General features: G+C 39.0%; 1 protein-coding gene across 6 annotated transcripts in view; it reads left to right on the forward strand.

The window, feature by feature from the left end:
• The window catches only part of LOC105499507 (ELOVL fatty acid elongase 7), a 98,187-nt gene that overhangs the window by 66,760 nt on the left and 9,629 nt on the right, over positions 1-21,798 (forward strand). For 5 of the 6 annotated variants that reach the window (XM_071098893.1, XM_071098896.1, XM_071098894.1 and 2 more), the window contains 4 exons: positions 12,309-12,499; positions 16,527-16,607; positions 17,904-17,960; positions 20,224-20,329. In XM_071098893.1, coding sequence (XP_070954994.1) covers positions 12,309-12,499; positions 16,527-16,607; positions 17,904-17,960; positions 20,224-20,329 — 435 coding nt within the window. The remainder of the gene's footprint in view (positions 1-12,308; positions 12,500-16,526; positions 16,608-17,903; positions 17,961-20,223; positions 20,330-21,798) is intronic. The other variant, XM_071098897.1, reaches the window with a different exon arrangement.

A 21,798-nucleotide genomic window follows, 5' to 3' on the forward strand; every position in this document is an offset into this window, starting at 1 on the left:
TGCCATTCTGAAACTTTAGTACTTCAAAAAGTACTTAAGGTACATGTTTGCTTTTCCTTCCAGCTTCTTCATTTCGTTGGTACTTGGTATCTTAAAGATGTACTGTTTGAGCCAGTACATGCTACTTAAGAAGAGAACACTCTCTTAGAAGCAGATGATGGAAAAGCTCATTAATATTCTATGTATGTGGCATTCTACTTTCCCTATGCTCTCTCCCTGGGACACTCTTAGAAAACAATTATTAAGCAAGTGATAAATCAGAACTTTGGTAATCATTGGGATATAGACTGTCAGACAGCCTTCCCATCCTCTGCTTCTATCATGGCTCTACTCATGACACTTAAACCAAATCTGATGCCGAAAAGAAGGTACATGAAACATCCCCCACCCCATTAGCCTTTTTTTTCTGGGGCAGACAGAGCACCTCATGCCTAAATCTAACTTTTTCAACTTATGTAATGATACAGGGAACATTCAAGTTTCTTTAGGGGGTCATCCTTTTCTGAAGGTTTATAGTAGTTCTCATAAATTCAGTATTTAACTTCAGTACTAATATTTTCATTGCTTTTCAAATAGAGATGTGCCTTGCTACCTGAACTCTAATTATTTGAGCTTAGGAACCAAGTATATTTGGGTGCAGTTTTTTTGAAATAGAGCTGTTTTGAAGAACAGATCCCCTGCTATCCAAATGTTGCTATTCACTATCCCAAATGGGATCATAGACGGAGTCAGAATTAACTTTAACTGTCACCCAGCAGGTGCATTGATACTCCCTGTAACATGCCCACTACCTTACATGGAAGTGGACTCTATTCAGAAAGGTATAATTGTTGTTAAGAGAGACAGCCAGAAAAGTGAACAATGGCCAGAGTCATGAGTGTCATCCTAATGATTTTGTATTTTATTTGCTCAGTCAGGGAGAGCTAATTTAAGCAATTTCATTTGCTCAGTAAGAGAGAGCTAATTTAATGAAAGGAAGAATTTAGGGACAACTTGATTTTTAGAAAATGAATTTGACAATTGCATGGAAGACTAGTGTAGCAGATTGGATCAGGAGGCAGTGAAACCATATAAAAGACTATTGAAGAATACCCAGTGAGGGGTGCTGTAGCCCTAAATATAGGTGAGGAAACTTGGTCTCACACCAGACCCCTAGCTCTTAACAATGACAGCTCATCACAGTTACCAATTAACAAATTGTTGACTGCTGACAAATTATAATTACATATATCTATGGGGTACAAAGTGATGTTGTGATATATGTATCCAATGTAAAATGATTAAATCAATCTAAATAGCTTGTCCATCACTTCAAATACTTATCTTTTTGTGGTGAAAACATTTGAAATTTACTTTTTACAATTTTGAAATACACATTATTATTAGCTCTAGTTATGCTGTGCAATAAATCTCAAAAAGATATTTCTTCTGTTGAACTGAAACTTTGTACCCTTTGATCAACATCTCCCTACTCCCCCAACCCCCTGGCCTCTGGTAACCACCATTCTACTCTGCTTATATAAATGTGATTATTTTAGACTTCTTTATAAGTGAGAACATGTCTTGTCTTTCTGTGCCTGGTTTATCTTACTTAGCATAATGTCTTCCAAGTTCATCCACATTGTCACAAATTTTAGGATTTTCTTTTTGAAGGCTGAATAATTGTCCATTGGTTATTTCTCTCTATATATCTACAGGTCTGTAACTCAGAAAGGCATAACTTTAGATTGACAGATATCACATTTTCTTTATCCATTCACCCACTGATGGACACTTAGGTTGATTCCACATCTTGGCTATTATGAATAAAGCTGCAGTGAACATGAGAGTGCAGATATCCCTTCAATATGCTGATTTCATTTCCTTTGGATATATATCTGGAAATGAGATTACAGGATCATATGGTAATTCTATTTTTAGTTTTTTATAGAACCTCCCTGTAGCTTTCCTTATAGGTATAGTAATTTACAGTCCCACCAACATTGTACAAGGGTTCTCTTTTCTCCACATCCTTGCCAACACTTGTTATCTTTTTTCTTTTTGATAACAGACATTCTTACAGGTGTAAGGTTATATCTCTTTGTCTTTTTAATTTGCATTTTCCTGATAATTAGTGATGTTGAGAATTATTTTCATCTATCTGTTGGCCATTTGTCATCTTTTGAGAAATGTCTATTCAGGTCCTTTGCTCATTTAAAAAAATGATGCATAGAAACCACTTCCTAGGATTCTGATTCAATTGGACCAAGATTGCTTTTTGCAATTTGACTTTTAAATACTGCGGAGGCAATTTGGCTGTGCTAACAGAATTGAGATCTGCTGTAATAACAGTAGCAAGCATACTGAGTACTTAGGCTCTTTACATATAATAACTCAATCAATCCTCTATGAAATACATGCCTTTTAATGCCAAATTTGCAGATGAGGAAACTAAATACAAAGAAGGTGAGTCAATTGCCCAAGGTGACATAGTGAGCCAGTGGGAGAACCAGGATCAGAATGCAAACTATCTGACTCCAGAGTTTTGCTGAAGTAGAATTTCTAAAGCTTGGTATTTTGTTTTATTATTTGCTTTGAAAATATCCAATTAAATTAATCAGTGTTTCCCATAATTATTTTTTATCTGTAGAACTTGAAAGTCACATACAGGACTTAAGGTGTGTGCTGAAAATATTAAATTACAGGAAAAAGTTATTTATTTTAAAATTATTTTGTTCTGCTTCCTGAGCCAGCCCAGCATGCTTTTCCTGGCTTATTTTCTTTCTACTGCTACCAGAGGAAGAACAGAGAAATGATGTCATTTGATTTTTCCCCCTTCTGAGTCAATGAAAGAATAAAATAAAATATATCTCTAATTCAGCAATTCTTTTACTGACATTTAAGCTAGTTTCTAACCATATGTGTGATGACTGTTAATAATAGAGTCATTTGAAATTGTTTATAGAGCAAAAGAAAGAACAAAAGTCAACTAAACTCTCACCATGCAAAGGTGGTGATGTAACATCTTTCCAGAGGTCTTCTTTTGGTATTGTTTTTTTTCCTTTCCTTTTTTTTTTTTTGTTGTTGTTGTTGTTGTTGTGGTTGTTGTTGTTGTTGTTGTTGTTTTGAGACAGGGTCTTACTCTGTTGCCCAGGCTGGAGTGCGATGGCATGATCTCCAGTTCACTGCAACCTCCACCTCCCAGGTTCAGGCTATTTTCTTGCCTTAGTCTCCTAAGTAGCTGGGATTACAGGCGTGCGCCACCATGCCTGGCTAATTTTTGTATTTTTAGTAGAGACAGGGTTTCACCATGTTGGCCGGGCTGGTCTCAAACTCCTGATCTCAAGTGATCACCTGCCTTGGCCTCCCAAAGTGCTGGGATTATAGGTGTGAGCCATGGCGCCTGGCTAGTATTGTTTTCAGTAGTTTTAAATTTCATTAGCAATGAAAACTAGACATAGTAATATGGATCTCATCTTGGACTGTAGTTCCCATAATTCCCACATGTCTTGGGTGGGACCCAGTGGGAGGTAATTGAATCATGGGCACAGCTCCCCCATGCTCTTCTTATGATTGTGAGTTCTCACAAGATCGGATGGTTTTTTAAGCATCTGGCATTTCCCCTGCTGGCACTCATTCTCTCTCCTGCTGCCCAGTGAAGAGGTGCCTTCCATCATGACTGTAAGTTTCCTGAGGCCTCCCCAGCAAATTTAAATCTCTTTCCTTTATAAATTACCCAATCTTGGGTATTTCTTCAGAGCAGTGTGAGAATGGACTAATACAGTAAATTGGTATCTCAGAGAATGGGGCGCTACTATAAGGATACCCAAAAATGTGGAATTGACTTTGAAACAGGCTAAAGGCAGAGGTTAGAGCTGTTTGGAGGGGTCAGAAGAAGACAGGAAAATGTGGGAAAGTTTGGCTGGGCACGGTGGCTCACGCCTGTAATCCCAGCACTTTGGGAGGCCGAGGCAGGTGAATCACCTGAGGTCAGGAGTTTGGGACCAGCCTGACCAACATGGAGAAACCCCATCTCTACCAAAAAATACAAAATTAACTGGGTGTGGTGGCACATGCCTGTAATCCCAGCTACTGGGGAGGCTGAGGCAGGAAAATCACTTGAACCTGGGAGGCAGAGGTTGCAGTGAGCAGAGATCACGCCATTGCACTCCGGCCTGGGCAACAAGAACAAAACTCCATCTCAAAAAAAAGAAAAAATGTGGGAAAGTTTGGAACTTACTAGAGACTTGTTGAATAGCTTTGACCAAAATGCTGATAGTGATATGGACAATGAAGGTCAGGCTGAGGTGGTCTCAGATGGAGGGGAGCAACTTGCTGGGAACTGGAATAAATGATACTATGCTTTAGAAAAGAGACTGGCAGCATTTTGCCCCTGCCCTAAAGATCTGTGAAACTTTTAATTTGAGAGAGATGATTGAGGGTATCTGGCAGAAGAAATTTCTAAGCAGCAAAGCATTCAAGAGGAAGGATCATAAAAGTTTGGAAAATTTGCAGCCTGATGATGCAATAGAAAAGAAAATACAATTTTCTAGGGTGAAATTCAAGCCTGCTGCAGAAATTTGCATAAGTAGCAGGAACTGAACTCCAGGGTATGTCAGAGACCTTGGCAGCAGCCCCTCCCATCACAGTCCTGGAGGCCTAGGAGGAAAAAATGGTTTTTTGGGCTGGGCTCAGGGCCTCCCTGATGTGTGCAGCCTAGGGACTTGATGCCCTGCATGCCAGCTGCTCCTGGAATGGCCAAAAAGAGCCAAGGTGCAGCTTAGGCCATAGCTTCAGAGAGTGCAGGCCCCAAGCTTTGGCAGCTTTCACATAGTGCTGAGCCTGTAGATGCACAGAAATCAAGAATTGAGGTTTGGGAACCTCTGTCTAGGTTTCAAAGGATGTATGGAAACTGCTGGATATCCAAGCCAAAGTTTGCTGCAGAGGTGGAGCCCTCATGGAGAGCCTCTACTAGGGCAATGTGGAAGAGAAATGTGGGGTCAGACCCAAAACACAGAGACCCCACTGGGGCACTGCCTAGTGAAGCTGTGAGAAGAGGGCCACCATCCTCCAGACCCCAGAACGGTAGATCCACTGACAGCTTGCACTGTGTACCTGGAGAAGCCACAGTCAATCAGTTCTAGCCAGTGAAAGCAGCAGGAAGGGGGCACTGTACCATACAAAGCCACAGGGGCAGAGCTGCTCAAGGCCATGGGAGCCCACCTCTTGCATCAGTATGACCTAGATGTGAGATGTGGAGTCAAAGGTGATCATTGTGGAGCATTAAGATTTAATGGCTGCCCTATCGGATTTTGGACTTGCATGGCCTGTAGCCCCTTTGTTTTGGCCAATTTCTGCCATTTGGAATGGATATATTTATGCAGTGCCTGTATTCCCATTATATTTAGGAAATAACTAACTTGCTTTTGATTTTACAGGCTCATAGGCAGAAGGGACTTGCCTTGTCTCAGATGAGACTTTGGATTTGGACTTTTGAGTTAATGCTGGAATGCATTAAGACTTTGGGGGACTGTTGGGAAGGCATGATTGTGTTTTGAAATGTGAGGACATGAGATTTGGGAGGGCCCAGGGGCAGAATGATATGGTTTGACTGTGTCCCCACCCGAATTTCATCTTGAATTATAGTTCTCATAATTCCCACATGTTACGGGAGGGGCCTGGTGGGAGGTAATTGAATCATGGGGACGGTTTCCCCATGCTGTTCTTGTGATTGTTTCTCACAAGAGCTGATGGTTTTTTAAGTGTGTGGCATTTCCCCTGCTGGCACGCATTCTCTCTCCTGCCACTTCATGAAGAGGTGCCTTCCATTGTGATTGTAAGTTTCCTGACATCTCCCCAACCATGCAGAACTGTGAGTCAATTAAACTTCTTTCCTTTATAAATTACCCAGTCTCGGGTATTTCTTCATAGCAGCGCAAGAATGGATTAATACACTGATATTCATGTATTTAAGGTTTGTACTACCCACTTATAGAAGAAATCTATCAAAGTTTGATCAGTTCTAATTTTTTCCCTTGGTCCCTGGTTCTGTGACAACTTTTATATTTGGAGACTTCTTTGTGACATGCAGACCCATAGCAAGAATTCCTTGTGGTGGTTTTAATTGCACAAAGCAATCAGACATCCTAGAAAAGTTGTCATTGTTAAAAGCAAGGAGGGGAACCAATAGAAACAATAAAAGATTTCAGTGATGTGTACCTGGATAGCTGATTTCGAAGTTTTTCCTGATTTAGAACTGTGACAAATCTTAATATGAGAAAATACTTCCAAAGTTGTTAGAACTTTATGTTTTGAAAAGTGTCTGTCATCAAACTTTTGTTTAATTTCATTTTGTGCATGATACCTTGTTAAAATTATTCTTGCTAAGAGCATCAATGACTTCTTTTTGTTAAATGTAGTGGCACTTTTCTTTCCATATATTATTTCCCCTTTCTGCCACACTTAATGTTTTGACTTCTGAAAATTCACTCTTCTCTGGCTTCAGGATATCTCACTTTTATGGTTTTCACTCTACCTCTTTAACTGCTCCTTTTTGGTTTTTATGTTTTTTCCTTCAGTAATTCCTTTTGTGAATGCTGAGTCCTCAGGATCCTGACTTCAGCACTTACTCTCCTTACTCTACCCACTTAGCCTAAGCCAATCTCACTGCTTCTATTGTTCATCATTTACGTGATGGCAACCCTCAATCCTACATCTCTGGCACAGATCTCTCTCTAATTCTAGATCTTATTATTGACTATAAGTCACCCTGTTGTGCTACCAAATACTAGGTCTTATTTATTCTATTTTCTTTGTACCCATTAGCTATTCCCACCCCCCCCCCCACCGCCTAGTACCCTTCCTAGCCTCTGGCAACCACCCTTCTACTCTATCTCCATGAGCTTAATTGTTTTGATTCTTACATCCCACATATAAATGAGATCATCTGAATATTTTTCTTAACATTTACCTATTTCCATTCCCTGTGTTTAACCAATTATAAATTTTTATATTTTCTTCTTCCTTACTGTATATCAAAATAATCTCCTATTTATCTTTTGCTATCACTACCTGTTTTTAAAATTTTCCTTTTTATTTTAGATTCAGGTGGTACACGTGCAAGTTTTTTACTAGGGTATATTGCGTGATGCTGAGGTTTGGGCTTTTAGTGATTGCATCATGAATATAGTGAACATAGTACTTAAAAGGATGTTTTTCAGCCCTTGTCCCCTTCCTTCCCTCCCACATTTTGGATTCTCCAGTCTGTTGTTCCCATCTATACCTGCGTGTACCCAAGACTTAGCTTCCACTTATAAGTGAGAACATGCAGTGTTTGGTTTTGCATTTCTGTGTTCATTTGCTTAGGATAATAGTCTCCAGCTACATTCATGTTGCTGCAAAGGATATGATTTTGTTCTTTTTAATGACTGCATAGTACTCCACAGTGTATATGTACCACATTTTCTTTATCCAATCCACCATTAATGGGCACCTAGGTTGATTACATGTCTTTGCTATTAAGAATCGTCCTGCAGTGAACATGCAAGTGTATGTATATTTTTGGCATTTTCCTTTCAGTATATACTCAATAGTGGAATTGCTGGGTTGAATAATAGTTCTATTTGCAGTTCTTTGAGAAATCTCCAAACTGCTTTCCACAGTGGCTGAACTAATTTACATTCCCACCAACAGTGTTTAAGCATTCCCTTTTCTCCACAGCCTCAACAACTTCTGTAATTATTTGACTTTTTAATGTTTGTTGGCCGCTTGTATGTCTTCTTTTGTGAAGTGTCTGTTCATGTTCTTTGCCCACTTTTTAATGAAGTTATTTATTTTTTCATGTCAATTTAAGTTTCTTGTGGATTCTGGATATTAGTCCTGTGTTGGATGCATAGTTTGTAAGTGTTTTCTCCCAGTTCACAGGTTGTCTGTTTACTCTGTTAGTTTCTTTTGCTGTGCAAAAGCTCTTTAGTTTAATTAGGTCTTAATTGTTGATTTTTATTTGTGTTGCAATTGCTTTTGAGGACTTGGTCATAAAGCCTTTGCCAAGGCCAGTGTCCAGAAGAGTGTTTCCTAGGTTTTCTCCTGGGATTTGTATAGTTTTAGGTCTTGCATTTAAGTCTTTAGTCCATCTTAAGTTAATTTTTGTTTATGGTGGTAGGTAGTGGTCCAGTTTCAGTCTTCCACATATGATTAGCCAGTTTTCCTAGAACCATCTATTGAATAGGGAATCCTTTCCCCATTGCTTATTTTCATTGGCTTTGTTGAATATCAATTGGTTTTAGGTATGCTCCTTTATTTCTGGGTTTTCTATTCCGTTCCATTGGCTGATGTGTCTATTTTTGTATCAATACCGTTCTGTTTTGGTTACTGTAGCTGTGTAGTATAGTTTGAAGTAAGATAATGTGATGCCTCCAGCTTTGTTCTTTTTGCATAGGATTGCTTTGGCTATTTGGGCTCGTTTTTGGTTTTCTATGAATTTGAGAATAGTTTTTTCTAATTTTGTAAAAAATAACATTGGTAATTTGATAGGAATAGCATTGAATCTTTAGATTGTTTTGGACAGTATGGACATCTTAACAATGTCGATTCTTCTAATCCACAAGCATGGAATGTTCTTCCATTTGTGTTTTCCATATTTCTTTCAGCAGTGTTTTGTAATGCTCCTTGTAGAGATCTTTTACCTCCTTGGTTTGATGTATTCCTATGTGTTTTATTTTTTGTGCGTGTGGTTATTGTAAATAGGATTGAACTCTTGATTTGGCTGTCAGCTTGAGGGTTGAAGAGCTGTTCCAGCTCTTGAGGATAATACTTTGGTGCATAGAAATGCTACTGATTTTCATACATTGATTTTGTATCCTGTAACTTTACTGAATTCATTTATCAAATATAAGAGTTTTGGCCAGGCACGGTGGCTTACGCCTGTAATCCCAGCACTTTGGGAGGCCAAGGTGGGCAGATCACGAGGTCAGGAGTTTGAGACTAGCCTGGCCAACATGGCGAAACCCCGTCTCTACTAAAAATACAAAAATTAGCTGGGCATGGTGGCGGGCACCTGTAATCCCAGCTCCTCAGGAGGATGAGGCAGGAGTTTTGCTTGAACCCAGGAGGCAGAGGTTGTAGTGAGCTGAGATCGTGCCATTGCACTCCAGCCTGGGCAACAAGAGCAAGATTCCGTCTCAAAAAAAAAAAGAGTTTTATGGTGGAGTCTTTAGGTTTTTCTAGGTAGAAGATCATATTATCAGCAAGCAGGGATAATTTTACTTCCTCTTTTCAAATTTGGATGCCTTGTATTTCTTTCTCTTGCCTGATTGCTCTGGGCTAGGATTTCTAGTACTATGTCGAATAGGAGTGGGCATCCTTATCTTGTTGCAGCTCTTAAATGTAATACTTCCAATGTTTGCCCATTAGGTATGATGTTGGCTGTGGGTTTGTCATAGATGGCCCTTATTATTTGAGGTATATTCCTTTAATGCCTAGTTTGTTGAGGGTTTTTATCATGAATAGATGTTAGATTTTATTGAAAGCTTTTTCTGCATCTATTGAGATAATCATATGGTCTTTGTTTTAAATTCTATATATGTGGTGAATCACATTTATTGACTTGACTGTGTTGAACCAACTTTGCATCCCAGGAATAAAGCCCACTTGATTGTGGTGAATTAACTTTTCGATGTGCTCCTGGATTCACCTGGCTAGTTTGTTGAGGATTTTTATATCTGTGTTCATGAGGGATATTGTCCTGTAGTTTTCTTTGTTGTGGTGGTGGTGGTGATAGTGGTGTCTGTGCCAGATTTTGGTGTCAGGATGATACTGGTTTCATAGAATGAGTTAGGGAGGAATCTCTCTTCCTCAATTTTTTGGAATAGTTTCCGTAGGATTGGTACTAACTCTTCTTTGTATGTCTGACCACCTAATCTTCAGTCGTTTAATTTATAAATTTATTTTAGTGAATGGCTATATTTCCCAAACTGTGTTCCACAGAACACTAGTTTCATAAGATGTTAAATAATATTCTACTAAAAAAAATAAGTGTTTTTTGGTCAAATAAGTTTGGAGACTATGGCATACTACCATTCCCATCTTGGCAATTCATGATGAACATGAAGTATTAAGAAATCCTGTAGTAATGCAACCTGTTTGTTTAATCCAGCATTCCAGTACTCCCCAATTCTTTGTGGAAAGTCTTTAAATAGCTTGTTTCCATGCATAGTTTGGAACATACTCTTATAGAATATCGGATAAGAACCAAACTCATTTTTCTCCCAAGCAGTCAGTTTGCCTATCAACATTTGTTAAAGATCTCTTCCTTCCCTGCTTGTTTCTGGGACTTCCTATTTTTAGTATATGTGCTGCCGAAGCGAGCACTTCCTTAATCATATATTAAATTCTTAAATGTCCTGGGATCTAGTCTGGAGCTGACTCTTGACTCTTTGGCTTTATTTATTTCTTTATTTTTTTGAGACAGAGACTTCTGCCAGTATTTTTGAGGGAGGCTATTTGAATGCAGAATAATCACCCATGCACATCTGACGGTCATATGTAAGCACTCCAGCACTAAAATTGAGGCCAAGTGAGTTATCAGTCGTAGAGTCCTACTGAAGAAATTTTGAGTGGGAAGTCACACTTGCAGGGGTATTCAGAATTTGTCAGTGCTTGGCCACATCATTAGCAGCTTAAAAAAGCAAGAGCAGCATTCTCCCTACCCTTCATTTCCAACTGATAAAAGTGACAGTAGTTAGCATCCTGAGGTTAGTCATGGCATAATTTTGAGTCAGATCCTTCTGAAAACTTGTCCATACTTCCTTTCCTTCATAATAATCTGGCTTCATGAGGCCATTTAGTAAAATTAAACTTGAACTACTAGAAATTATAGACTTAATCACACTTCATCCTGAGTTGTAATTTTTTATTCATCCATCTCTGCTGGCCTGGAGCTGACAGTAAGCAGATAAGTTTCTGTTTGCAATTGTGAGGCCAGTGCATTTTTTTTGCTCAGAATATCACAGTGGTTAGCCCACATGGACTCCAAAATCCCATACTTTAGCTACTTAGAGGATGTTCAGCTCCCTTTCTATTCTGTGATCCTGTGATGCAGTATATGTGGAAGTGTGCCAGTTTTCCTAGGGAAGGAAAAAAATAAGAAGCAGCAAATACAAACATTTTTTAAATATATAAAAGCACATATGGATGGAAAAACTCCAAGATATTAATAGTGGCTATAGACACATGGCAGGATGTTGCTGGATGTTCTCTCTTCCAGATAGCTTTGTGCCCTGTGCTGGGCCCTGGAGAACGATCCATGAAGACTATATCCTTGGGTTTGCTCCCCTGCCATATACTTTCTGGTTAGGTTCACCCAGTGGAGAGAGGGAGGAGGGTGGAGTCGGGGTATCTATTTCTCTGGCCCCATACTTACAAAATTGTCTTGGGCTGGCCGAATCCCTCAACTGACAGTCAAAGCTTGTCTTAGCATACTCAGGATGCTATAAGAAATTATCATAGACTGGGTAGTTTATAAGCAATGGAAATTTATTTCTGCCGGGCGCGGTGGCTCAAGCCTGTAATCCCAGCACTTTGGGAGGCCGAGACGGGTGGATCACGAGGTCAGGAGATCGAGACCATCCTGGCTAACACGGTGAAACCCCGTTTCTCCTAAAAAAAATACAAAAAAAACTAGCCGGGTGAGGTGGAGGGCGCCTGTAGTCCCAGCTACTTGGGAGGCTGAGGCAGGAGAATGGCGTGAACCCGGGAGGAGGAGCTTGCAGTGAGCTGAGATCCGGCCACTGCACTCCACCCTGGGTGACAGAGCGAGACTCCGTCTCAAAAAAAAAAAAAAAAAAAAAAAAAGAAATTTATTTCTAACAGTTCTGAGGGTAGAAGTCTGAGATCAGGGTGCCAGCACTGTCAGGTACTGGTGAGGACCCTCTTCCAGGTTGCAGACTGCCATCTTCTCATTGTATCCTTACATGGGGAAAGAGGGCTCCCTGGGGTGCCTTTTATCAGCGCACTGACACCATCATGCCGGCGATCAGAGCATAACACAGCTCCTCTCCAGGAGGGCTTCTCTTTCCTTTTGAGTTCTGGTAACTACTACTTCCCCTAGCCTGTTGAGGCCTGGGGTTCTTGAGAGCCCCACTGTTTCTAGGCCCAGGATACTTCCTTATTCCTGTTGATTTATTTTCCACCTTTCTACAGATACTAGTGATCATTGTCCAAATAGCTTGCAGTCAATAGTAGGATCTGGATGCTCAATTAAAGAAATGTTGGTTGCTGTTAGTTATCCCTTGGCTAAGCAGGTGTATACTCACATATTGTTTTTCTCTTAGATCCAAGAGTTGAAGATTGGCTCCTCATGTCCTCGCCTCTGCCGCAAACCATCCTTCTAGGATTCTACGTCTATTTTGTCACTTCTCTGGGACCAAAGCTCATGGAAAATCGCAAGCCCTTTGAACTCAAGAAAGTGATGATAACGTACAATTTTTTAATAGTACTCTTTTCTGTGTATATGTGTTATGAGGCAAGTGTCTTCAGTATTCCTAATGGGAGAATTTTGCCTGAGTTTTTCTGTCTATGTGTCATTATGTTTTCTGTTATAAGGGTAACCTTTGCAATTTAAGGAATTAAGAAACTGATCTCACTAGAGCAGGTGTTTGCCAAAATAGTGTTGGGTATAGACCACATAATAACCTCATTTGAGGATCTCGGTATACTCTATCTCACAGATAATGAGAAAAATTAACATCCAGTCCATGGATTTGTACATAATTGCCTTAATGGATGATTGAATTAATCCATAAATTTTAGTTTTGAGGAAACTCATAACTTAAAGTAACATAGCTGGTAAGTGGAGGGCTGATATTTGAACCCAGGTCTGTCTGACATCAGAGTTCACTATGTCATCATCATGGTAGGAACCTTTGGTTTCTGGATACTCTGATGAACTATAGGATGGTAGACTGTTTTGGTTGGTTTAGCTGGGCTTTGTGGGGACAGAGAGCATAGACTCATATAAAGCAGTAGGTGAGGGAGCCTGTTCCTTCATTTTTTTTCCCATTAACTAATTAATTCATTGCTGTTCCTTAATTGTTAATAAGAGAGATGGGGCTCTTCCAGGACCCTAAAACAGATTCATGAATTCTCTCTCTTCCCCTGTGCTATTAACATGCCTCAGCCACCCCCGTGTATGTTCTTTTCTGAGATTGCTTCCTTCTTTTCCAACTCTGGCTGGCTTCATCATCCTTTTTTATTAACTTCCTCTATAGCATACCTCATGCTTAGTCATAAGTAGGGCTCATGAGGGCCCAATGTGGCCCCACTGACCTCTCCTGACACCATAGTTTCTCCACATACATTCTTCTGACCTGACTCTTACTATAGATCCATCATATTGATCACTTTAAATCTACTCTGGCTGGCCAGGTGTGGTGGCCTACACCTGTAATCCCAGCACTTTGGTAGGCTGAAGTAAGAGGATTGCTTGAGCCCCGGAGTTTGAGACCAGCCTGGACAACATAGGAAGACCTCGTATCTACAAAAAATACAAAAAAAATTAGCCCGGCATGGTGGTGCATGCCCGTGGTCCCAGCTACTTGGGAGGCTGAGGTGAGAGGATTACTTGAGCCTGGGAGATCGAGACTGCAATGAGCCGTGATCATGTCTAGTGATGGAGCAAGACCCTGTCTCAAAATAAATAAATAAATAAATAGATAGATAAATAAATAAAATACTCTGGCCTTATTTCTCACAGTCCTCCCTATAATCTAGACTCACTCTGCTGCTTTCCATTTCTTCTATTTTATTTTCAAAATTAACTCACAGGCCACTCTTAATGTCCCTTCAGGAGTATGAGCAACTGAGAGGAAAAGAGTGATAGAGGTGAGAGCAAAGAAAACACAAGGTCCTAGCATGGTCTTAGGGGACAGCATGTTGTAGTAAGGTGTTAAGAACATACCTGGAAGCCAGGAGGTTAGGGACTAGTTAGTTCTGGTTCTGCCACTGACTGGCTGCCTGATTTTTAGCAAGTTATTTAACCTCTCTGGGCCTCAGTTCTGTCATTTTATAAAGACAGGATTGAACCAAATAGTCACTCAGGTCCCTCCTTGCTCTCATATTCTTAGAGTCTATGTCTGATTTGTCATTGATTGTAATGTCCCCAAATATATTTCTCAGGCTTGGAAAGAATCCAGTCATCACCAGGCAGCTTTGATTCCTACTTGATGAATTACAATGTAAAAGAAGGTTTTAAAATATCTGAATTTGAGAGTTTCTGACTCTCATTTACTGCTAATACTTGAGTTACTTATGTGTCAGTTTCAGGAACTACCTGCCAAATACAAATTATTACTTTTGAATTCAGGGAATTCTTCCCCCACTTCCCCCCGCTCCAAAAAGGGTCTCTCTCTGTTGCCCAAGCTGGAGTACAGTGGCACAATCTTGGCTCACTGCAGCCTTGACCTCCCAGACTCTAGTGATCCTCCCACCTCAGCCTCCCAAGTGGCTGGGACTACAGGCATGCGCTACCATGTCTAGCTAATTTTTTGTATTTTTTGTAGAGATGGTGTTTTGCCATGTTGCCCAGACTGGTCTCAAACTCCTAGGCTCTAGTGATCCACCTGCCTGAGCCTCCCAAACTGCTGGGATTAGAGGTGTGACCCACTGGACCTGGCCTGATTTTTCTTATTACTAGCCTGGAATATAGACATATATGTAAAAAGTTCCACAGGCTGTTGGAATGTTCTTAAATGTTCTTCTTTATTTAAACAAAGGCTTTTAATAGCCACACAGCATGCCATCCATCTGTTGATGGCACATCTGAACACATGGTTTATTGTATGGAGTATGATTTCATTTGGTTAACAAAGCAAACACCTCCACCAGTGATATTAGGCCAAATTTGAGGAAGTTGAAAGGGAAGCACATCAGACTCAAGGAACTCAGATGCCTTCTTGCGTAGTGATTGTTTGAAAGTGCTAGTTACTTGGCACCAGTCAGACACTAGCAGAGACCACTTAAGACCCAACAGAAGGCCAAGTCATGCAACTTTCATTCAACACAGTGCTTGTTTGGGGTAGGGTGAGGTGGAGAATTATTCATCACAATTCCAGTAAATAGCTCCTGGCCATGGAGCGTTACATTAGTCAAAAATGAGTCTGAGCACAAGAGAATATGAGGGCACTCACTCACAGTAGGATTTTCAAAACAGAATTAGCCATTTCTATGTCATGTCCCCTTTTTCATTTGGCAAAATCTATTGATTTGTTTTTGTTAAATATTTTTCTCATTCATGAAATATATGTCTTGTGCTTTTCTGAGTCTTAATTTTCAAGATTTTATAACTTACTAAGTTAACAGTGTGATTAAATTATCTTATAGTCAAGCTAGGGGCTAGTCTCAGAAAAGAGCGATGCATTTTATAATACCATAGTGTCTAATAATTGTTCTTCGTTTCTTTTCTTTACACCATCAGAATTTTATTCTGACAATGCCTCATAAGCTTTTGTTTTTAGAATTTAATTTATTGTAAGGTTGCAATTTTAGCTTTAATAGTAATTAAAACTAGAAATTTAAAATATGATTCGATGGCAGAAAAGGATATAACCATTATACTGAGAGAGAAGATCTCCCAGGGCGGATTTGGCGTGTATGAGAATAAGAAGTCAGAAAAGAGAAGAACAGATCGTATTGTCAGTACCCTAAATTAAGCCAATCATTTCATATATGTGTTAAGTTAAAATTGGAGCCCTTGGCTTTTCCTTTTCAGATACTGTTTTAAAAGAAGACCTTCCCACCATCAGACTGAAAGAATGTCAGTATAATCTTTATAATCTTTGAATTACAGTTCAGATTTATCAACAATAGGCTCTTTCTTCTCACCATCAGCCTTGGATCACTTTGTGGGTGTGTTGGAATTAAGGCGCGCCAGATTGCACTTTTATTGTTAACAAGAGCATTTTCTTCTTTTACTTGTCTTGTGAATCCACAGTAAAACTATTAATAATATCTGAGCCATGGACTACCACCTCACATCACACTCACCAGCCAATGATGGGAAAAGCCTAGTTTTCGCAGCCATCTTATGAGTACATTGAGGCATTTTGGTTTGCATGTTTAGTTCTTGACTAAGTAGAAAGACTGGAAATTGCTAGAAATGACTGATTCAGATCCAAGTGTCCCCTTTAAGAGTATAGAAACACATTCACTCACACATATACAGATGAACCTAAGATAAGTCACCTACCAGTATTTGCTGTTTAAGCAAAACACTGCAAGTGTTTTATTCTTCACATGTTAGAATAATCATCCCAAGAGATGAGCATTTTAGTCAGAACACAGTTTATATAAATAATATATGGGTTTGTGGTTTTGAAAATTCTTGATATCAAGCTCTGATATCAAGCATGTTCATAGTTTGTATTTGTTCCAGCTACCTTTTCCTCTGCACTGACTCAGCTGAAAATGTAATGAAGAGACACTATCAAAACTACCTTTGTTGTGGCTGTTGGGAAAATGCTTTCCTTTCTTAATATGCATGTGCTCTCTTGCAGTTTGTGATGTCTGGCTGGGGTATAGGTTATTCATTTCGATGTGAAATTGTTGACTATTCACAGTCACCCACAGCTTTAAGGGTAAGTTTCTCTTTGGAAAAACTTGAAATTCAAAATCAATGTTAAAATTTTGTGAACTGTTTGTAACATTGAATGTAAACTTAGAATAAGCAAATGACTCAGTTATCAGATTGTGTGTGTTGTGGTGGAGAAAGTGAAAAATTACAAGAATAAAAGAAGGTCATGTGTATAATTTTGTATAAAATGAAAATTGGTGCTTTACTTTTTGAATTTCTTGGATTTAAAAATAAATTAACATCTGGGTCCTCAAAAAATTGAAAATAGAATTACCATAAGATCCAGCAATTCCACTTCTGGGTATATACCTAAAAGAATTGAAAACAGATACTTGAAGAGATATTTATATACTCATGTTTATAGCAGTATTATTCATAATAGCCAAATGGTAGAAGCAACTCAATAGTCCATGGATAGATAAATGGATAAACAAGGCCAGGCTCAGTGGCTCACGCTTGTAATCCTAGCACTTTGGGAGGCTGAAGCGGGTGGATTGCCTGAGCTCAGAAGTTTGAGACCAGCCCGGGCAACGTGGTGAAACCCCGTCTCTACTATAATACAATAATTAGCCAGCCATGGCAGCGTGGGTCTGTAGTCCCAGCTACTCGGGAGGCTGAGGCAGGAAAATCGCTTGAACCCAGGAGGCAGAGGTTGCAGTGAGCCGAGATCGCACCATTGCACTCCAACCTAGGTGACAAAGTGAGACTCCGTCTCAAAAAAAAAAAGAAAAAAAAGATAAATAAGATAAATGGATAAACAAAATGTGGCATATGCATAGAATGGAATATGATTCGGCCTTTAAAAGGAAGGGAATTCTAACTCATGCTGCAACATGGATGAACCCTGAGAACACTATGCAAAGTGAAATAATTAGGTCACAAAAGGACAAATACTGCATGATTTGGCTTATATGAGGAGCCTAGGGTAGTCAAATTCATAGACACAGAAAGTAGAATTGTAGCTGGGGTGAGGGGAAAGGGGGAATGGGATGTAGTTTAGTGGGTGTAGTTTCAGTTTTGCAAGATGAAAGAAGTTCTATGGATGGATGGTGGTAATAGTTGAACAACAATGTGAAAGGTACTTAATGCCACTTAACTGTGCACTAAAAAATGGTTAACATGACAGTGTGACATGACAATGTGAAAGGTACTTAATGCCACTTAACTGTGCACTAAAAAATGGTTAACATAACCATTATGTTTAAATATATGCATATTTTACCAAAATTTAAAAATACAAGCTTTTCTTCCATATACAAAGTAAAATAAAATAAATTTAGATTTATTTGTGCTTCTGCAGATGGCACGTACCTGCTGGCTTTATTACTTCTCCAAATTTGTTGAGCTATTAGATACGGTGAGTATATGGCCACCACATTTGGTAAATGTTTGATCTTAAATGTTTGATCTTTCAATGAAACCAATAAACTGCTGTAGTTTCAGTTGTCTGATAACTTTGGTCATTTCTCCTTTTCAGGCAGACCTACTGTTATCTTTTTTACCTTTTATTATCAGTAACTTTAGAGAATAGATAGGATAACCTTATTTTTTCAGTATTTTACAAACTCTAAAAGGTTTCTGTTATGTAGCTATCAGTTGATTAAGATAAGCACGGTAACTGTGTCATATACTACAAAACTGCATCTTTATATAGATGGATGACAGTTGTTTTATGAATCAAGTTCAGGAAGTAAAAAGCAGAAAACATCTTACTTTTTTTTTTTTTTTAATCCCAAAGCACAGTCCTCTATATTCCTTTAGGAGGATAAATGCTTAAAAATTCATAAACTTACGTGAGAATGTTGCATTACCCCTGGGGTATCAGTAATTCAGCTGCTTTTCTGAAGTCTTTGCTTACTGGGCCCTATCTCTTCCTACTTTAGATCCTAGTGAGGATCACCTCTGAACTTGTATGAACGAGTCCTGGGAGAAGCAAGTGTCATGAATTAGGTCTGTGATTTAGAGGAGAAAGCCATGAACCTTTGTTTCCAGAGGAGCTTAGGAAAGCTGAATATTTGTTGTATCTTTGCAGCAAGTGTATCTTAGTTATTTGGAGCTAGTTTTGGCTCTGAGACTGAAAAGTGTGTTTTCTTTGGAATGCATACCATGGTATTTCTTGTAGGAAATCTCAATATGCTTCACCTTTTGAAATGACTAATCACATAACGTTAGAATTGGAAAGGACTTGTGTGAACAATCTAGTGGTTCTCAAACTTTATGCATTTAGCATCACTTGGAAGACTTGTTAAAACACAGATGCCTCAACCCCCTACTCCCAGAGTTTCTGATTCACTAGGCCTTGGATGGGGGCTCAAAATTTGCATTTCTAACAAGTTCTCAGATGATACTAATACAGGGACCACGTTTTGAGAACCTGTATTCTAGTGGTTCTCAGCCCTCATTGTGCAATAGAATTAATTGCATTAGGGAAAACGACGATGACAAGAAAAGGCCCTACCTCCAGAGATTTGGTGCCAAATGGTTTGGAACAGAGACCAAGCATAGCTATTTTTAAAAAGCTTCTTGGATATTGTAATATGCAGCCAGGATTGAGAAGCATTAGTCCAGAACCTTCACTCTGAGAAACTGAAGCCAAGAAGTTAAGTGACTTACCCAGAGGAATGCTCCTACTAAGTGGGACAAGGACCTAGATTGTTAGTGTATGGCTTTTTCTGTTGCGCCACTCAGCCTTCTTCCATGTGCATAAGCAAATGCATTTTGCACTTGGAAATGTGCAAAATTTCCATATTCTCAGTTGCTTTGCATATTCTCAGTTCCAGCTTCCATAAGGAAACTGTACTGCTTCTATGTCCTTCCCTAAACTACATTTCTCAAATACTCCTCTTAATACTTTTCTTTGTGCTATTCTATTTAGTCTTGTGTTTAAAAATCTTAACACTTGTATTCTGAATTTCACTTTCGAATATTTTTTAAACATTTCCCCCTCTCCCAAATTCTACCATCTTGTTTATAGGGTTTTTACAAACCACTGGATAATGTTCATTCTGAGTGTTACCTTCCTTCCCCTTCTCATTTTTTTCTATACAGTTTTGCTTTATTTTCTCTCATATTTCTCAAATTAACTTTTCAACTTTTTCTCCCTTCATTTTTCTTTAATAATAATTTGCTAACTTTTGATTTGTTGCAAGTCCTCTTCGTTTGCCTAATCCCTTATCCATATCGGTAAGATGTATTAGAGAGCAAGTAGAATATTTCAATCCTAAGTCTTCTGCTTTCCCATATACTTCAAAATCCACTGGAGTTTTTTTTTTTTTTTTTTTTTTTTTTTTTTTTTTTTTTTTTTTTACTAATACAGTTTCTTTCAATAATTTTTGGCCATATTCCTTACTTTATATCTTTGATTTTTAAATCAGCATACAATTTCTTTTCACCTTTTTGTTGGTTCTTCCATGTGTAGGCATCGTACCTAAGTTACTTCATAATAATGAGATTTTGAGCTGCCCTTCGGGGAATTAGCTGCTTCTGTAAGCATTCTATAAGGCAACGCTTTTAGAGGGAATCATGATATGAAATACTTTGCACTTTGCCAATATTTTAATAATACTCAATACACTATCACATGATTTTCTATGAACTTGATATTCTTTAAATTATTTCAGATCTTTTTTGTTCTGCGCAAGAAAAACAACCAAGTGACTTTCCTGCACGTGTTCCATCATACCATCATGCCGTGGACCTGGTGGTTTGGAGTCAAATTTGCTGCAGGTAGATAAGGGGGAGTTGGGATCATGTGTAATAAACAATGACATTTCTATATGCTATAAACAAAATATTTTTCTGAAATGTGATTTATAAGAAACTCAAAAAATCAAAGAGTCCCTTTGTTTCTACTTCTTTCATGAACTATTACTTGAAAAATAAACGTAAGACTCATAATAATGAGGTTTACCCCACTCTTTAGATATGCATAATTTCCGGGCACAGCCTTCTGCACATATTCTTTAGTCATTTTGTTTGTATTTTATTATTTTCCCAGAGAGGTTTATTAAATACATTTAAAGAAATAAATAATATAAACAAACAAATAACTAAAATGGCAAAAGCTTTGACTTTATAGAAGTATAGAGAACAATTTCCTGCATGTTCTCAGGAAGTTAGAATGCTTATCTCAAATTCTATGTCTTATTTGCCTTCAAATTTCTAATAGCTGACACACACTGTAACCCCTAACAGCTCTTTAAAGATGTGTCAAATTGTGGTTACCCAACTTCCTAAAGCATCCTACCATAGTAAAGAATGTGTTGATACTATTTTTAAGGTCCAAAATAGTTTAATTTGAAAGCGTGGAAAACAGGTTGGTTGTTTCTTTTTCGTTTTAGGCTTCTGATCGTCTAGAATTGGAGAAACCAGAAGTAATTTTATCCTATTACACAGTTTTAAATAAGTGATATCCCCAAGGATATGTTTTTACCTTAGGAAAATTTGGTTGGGGGATTTATTTGCTCCAGTTTCTTAAATTTTTTTTTTTTTTTTTTTTTTTTTGAGACGGAGTCTCGCTCTGTCGCCCAGCCCAGGCTGGAGTGCAGTGGCGCGATCTCGGCTCACTGCAAGCTCCGCCTCCCGGGTTCACGCCATTCTCCTGCCTCAGCCTCCCGAGTAGCTGGGACTACAGGCGCCCACAACCGCGCCCGGCTAATTTTTTGTATTTTTAGTAGAGACGGGGTTTCACCGTGGTCTCGATCTCCTGACCTTGTGATCCGCCCGCCTCGGCCTCCCAAAGTGCTGGGATTACAGGCGTGAGCCACCGTGCCGGGCTCTTAAATTTTAAAAGTCTTCAAATAGACCCATAGTTCATAACATTTCTGTGAATAGCTTGCCTCTTTTGGCCTTTCTAACTCTGCCAGACTAAAAGAAAGGGGGAACCACAACTGAGGAACTCTTGTTTGAGTTCTAGACTCTCTAAGCATGGAGGAAAAAGATCTGCGTGTCTCAGAGCATGAGAGGACATGGATAAGCCCATGTCAGGAAGGGGATGCCAAAACTCAGAGGAGCCACAGGGGCTGTGAATCATGAGTGAACAGTTGTCACTACCATGGCTTATGGGCATCGGATTTTCCAGGATGTAAAGTACCTCCTTGCTCAAAAGTGGCTTAAAACTGGCTGCTTTTTCTTACGAGGTTTGTTAGTATAAACATTTCATTTACATTAAAACAAGATAGTCTCAGCGGTGTCCA

Source organism: Macaca nemestrina, chromosome 6 (genome assembly GCF_043159975.1).
Source record: "Macaca nemestrina isolate mMacNem1 chromosome 6, mMacNem.hap1, whole genome shotgun sequence".
NCBI classification, from domain to species: Eukaryota; Metazoa; Chordata; class Mammalia; order Primates; family Cercopithecidae; genus Macaca; species Macaca nemestrina.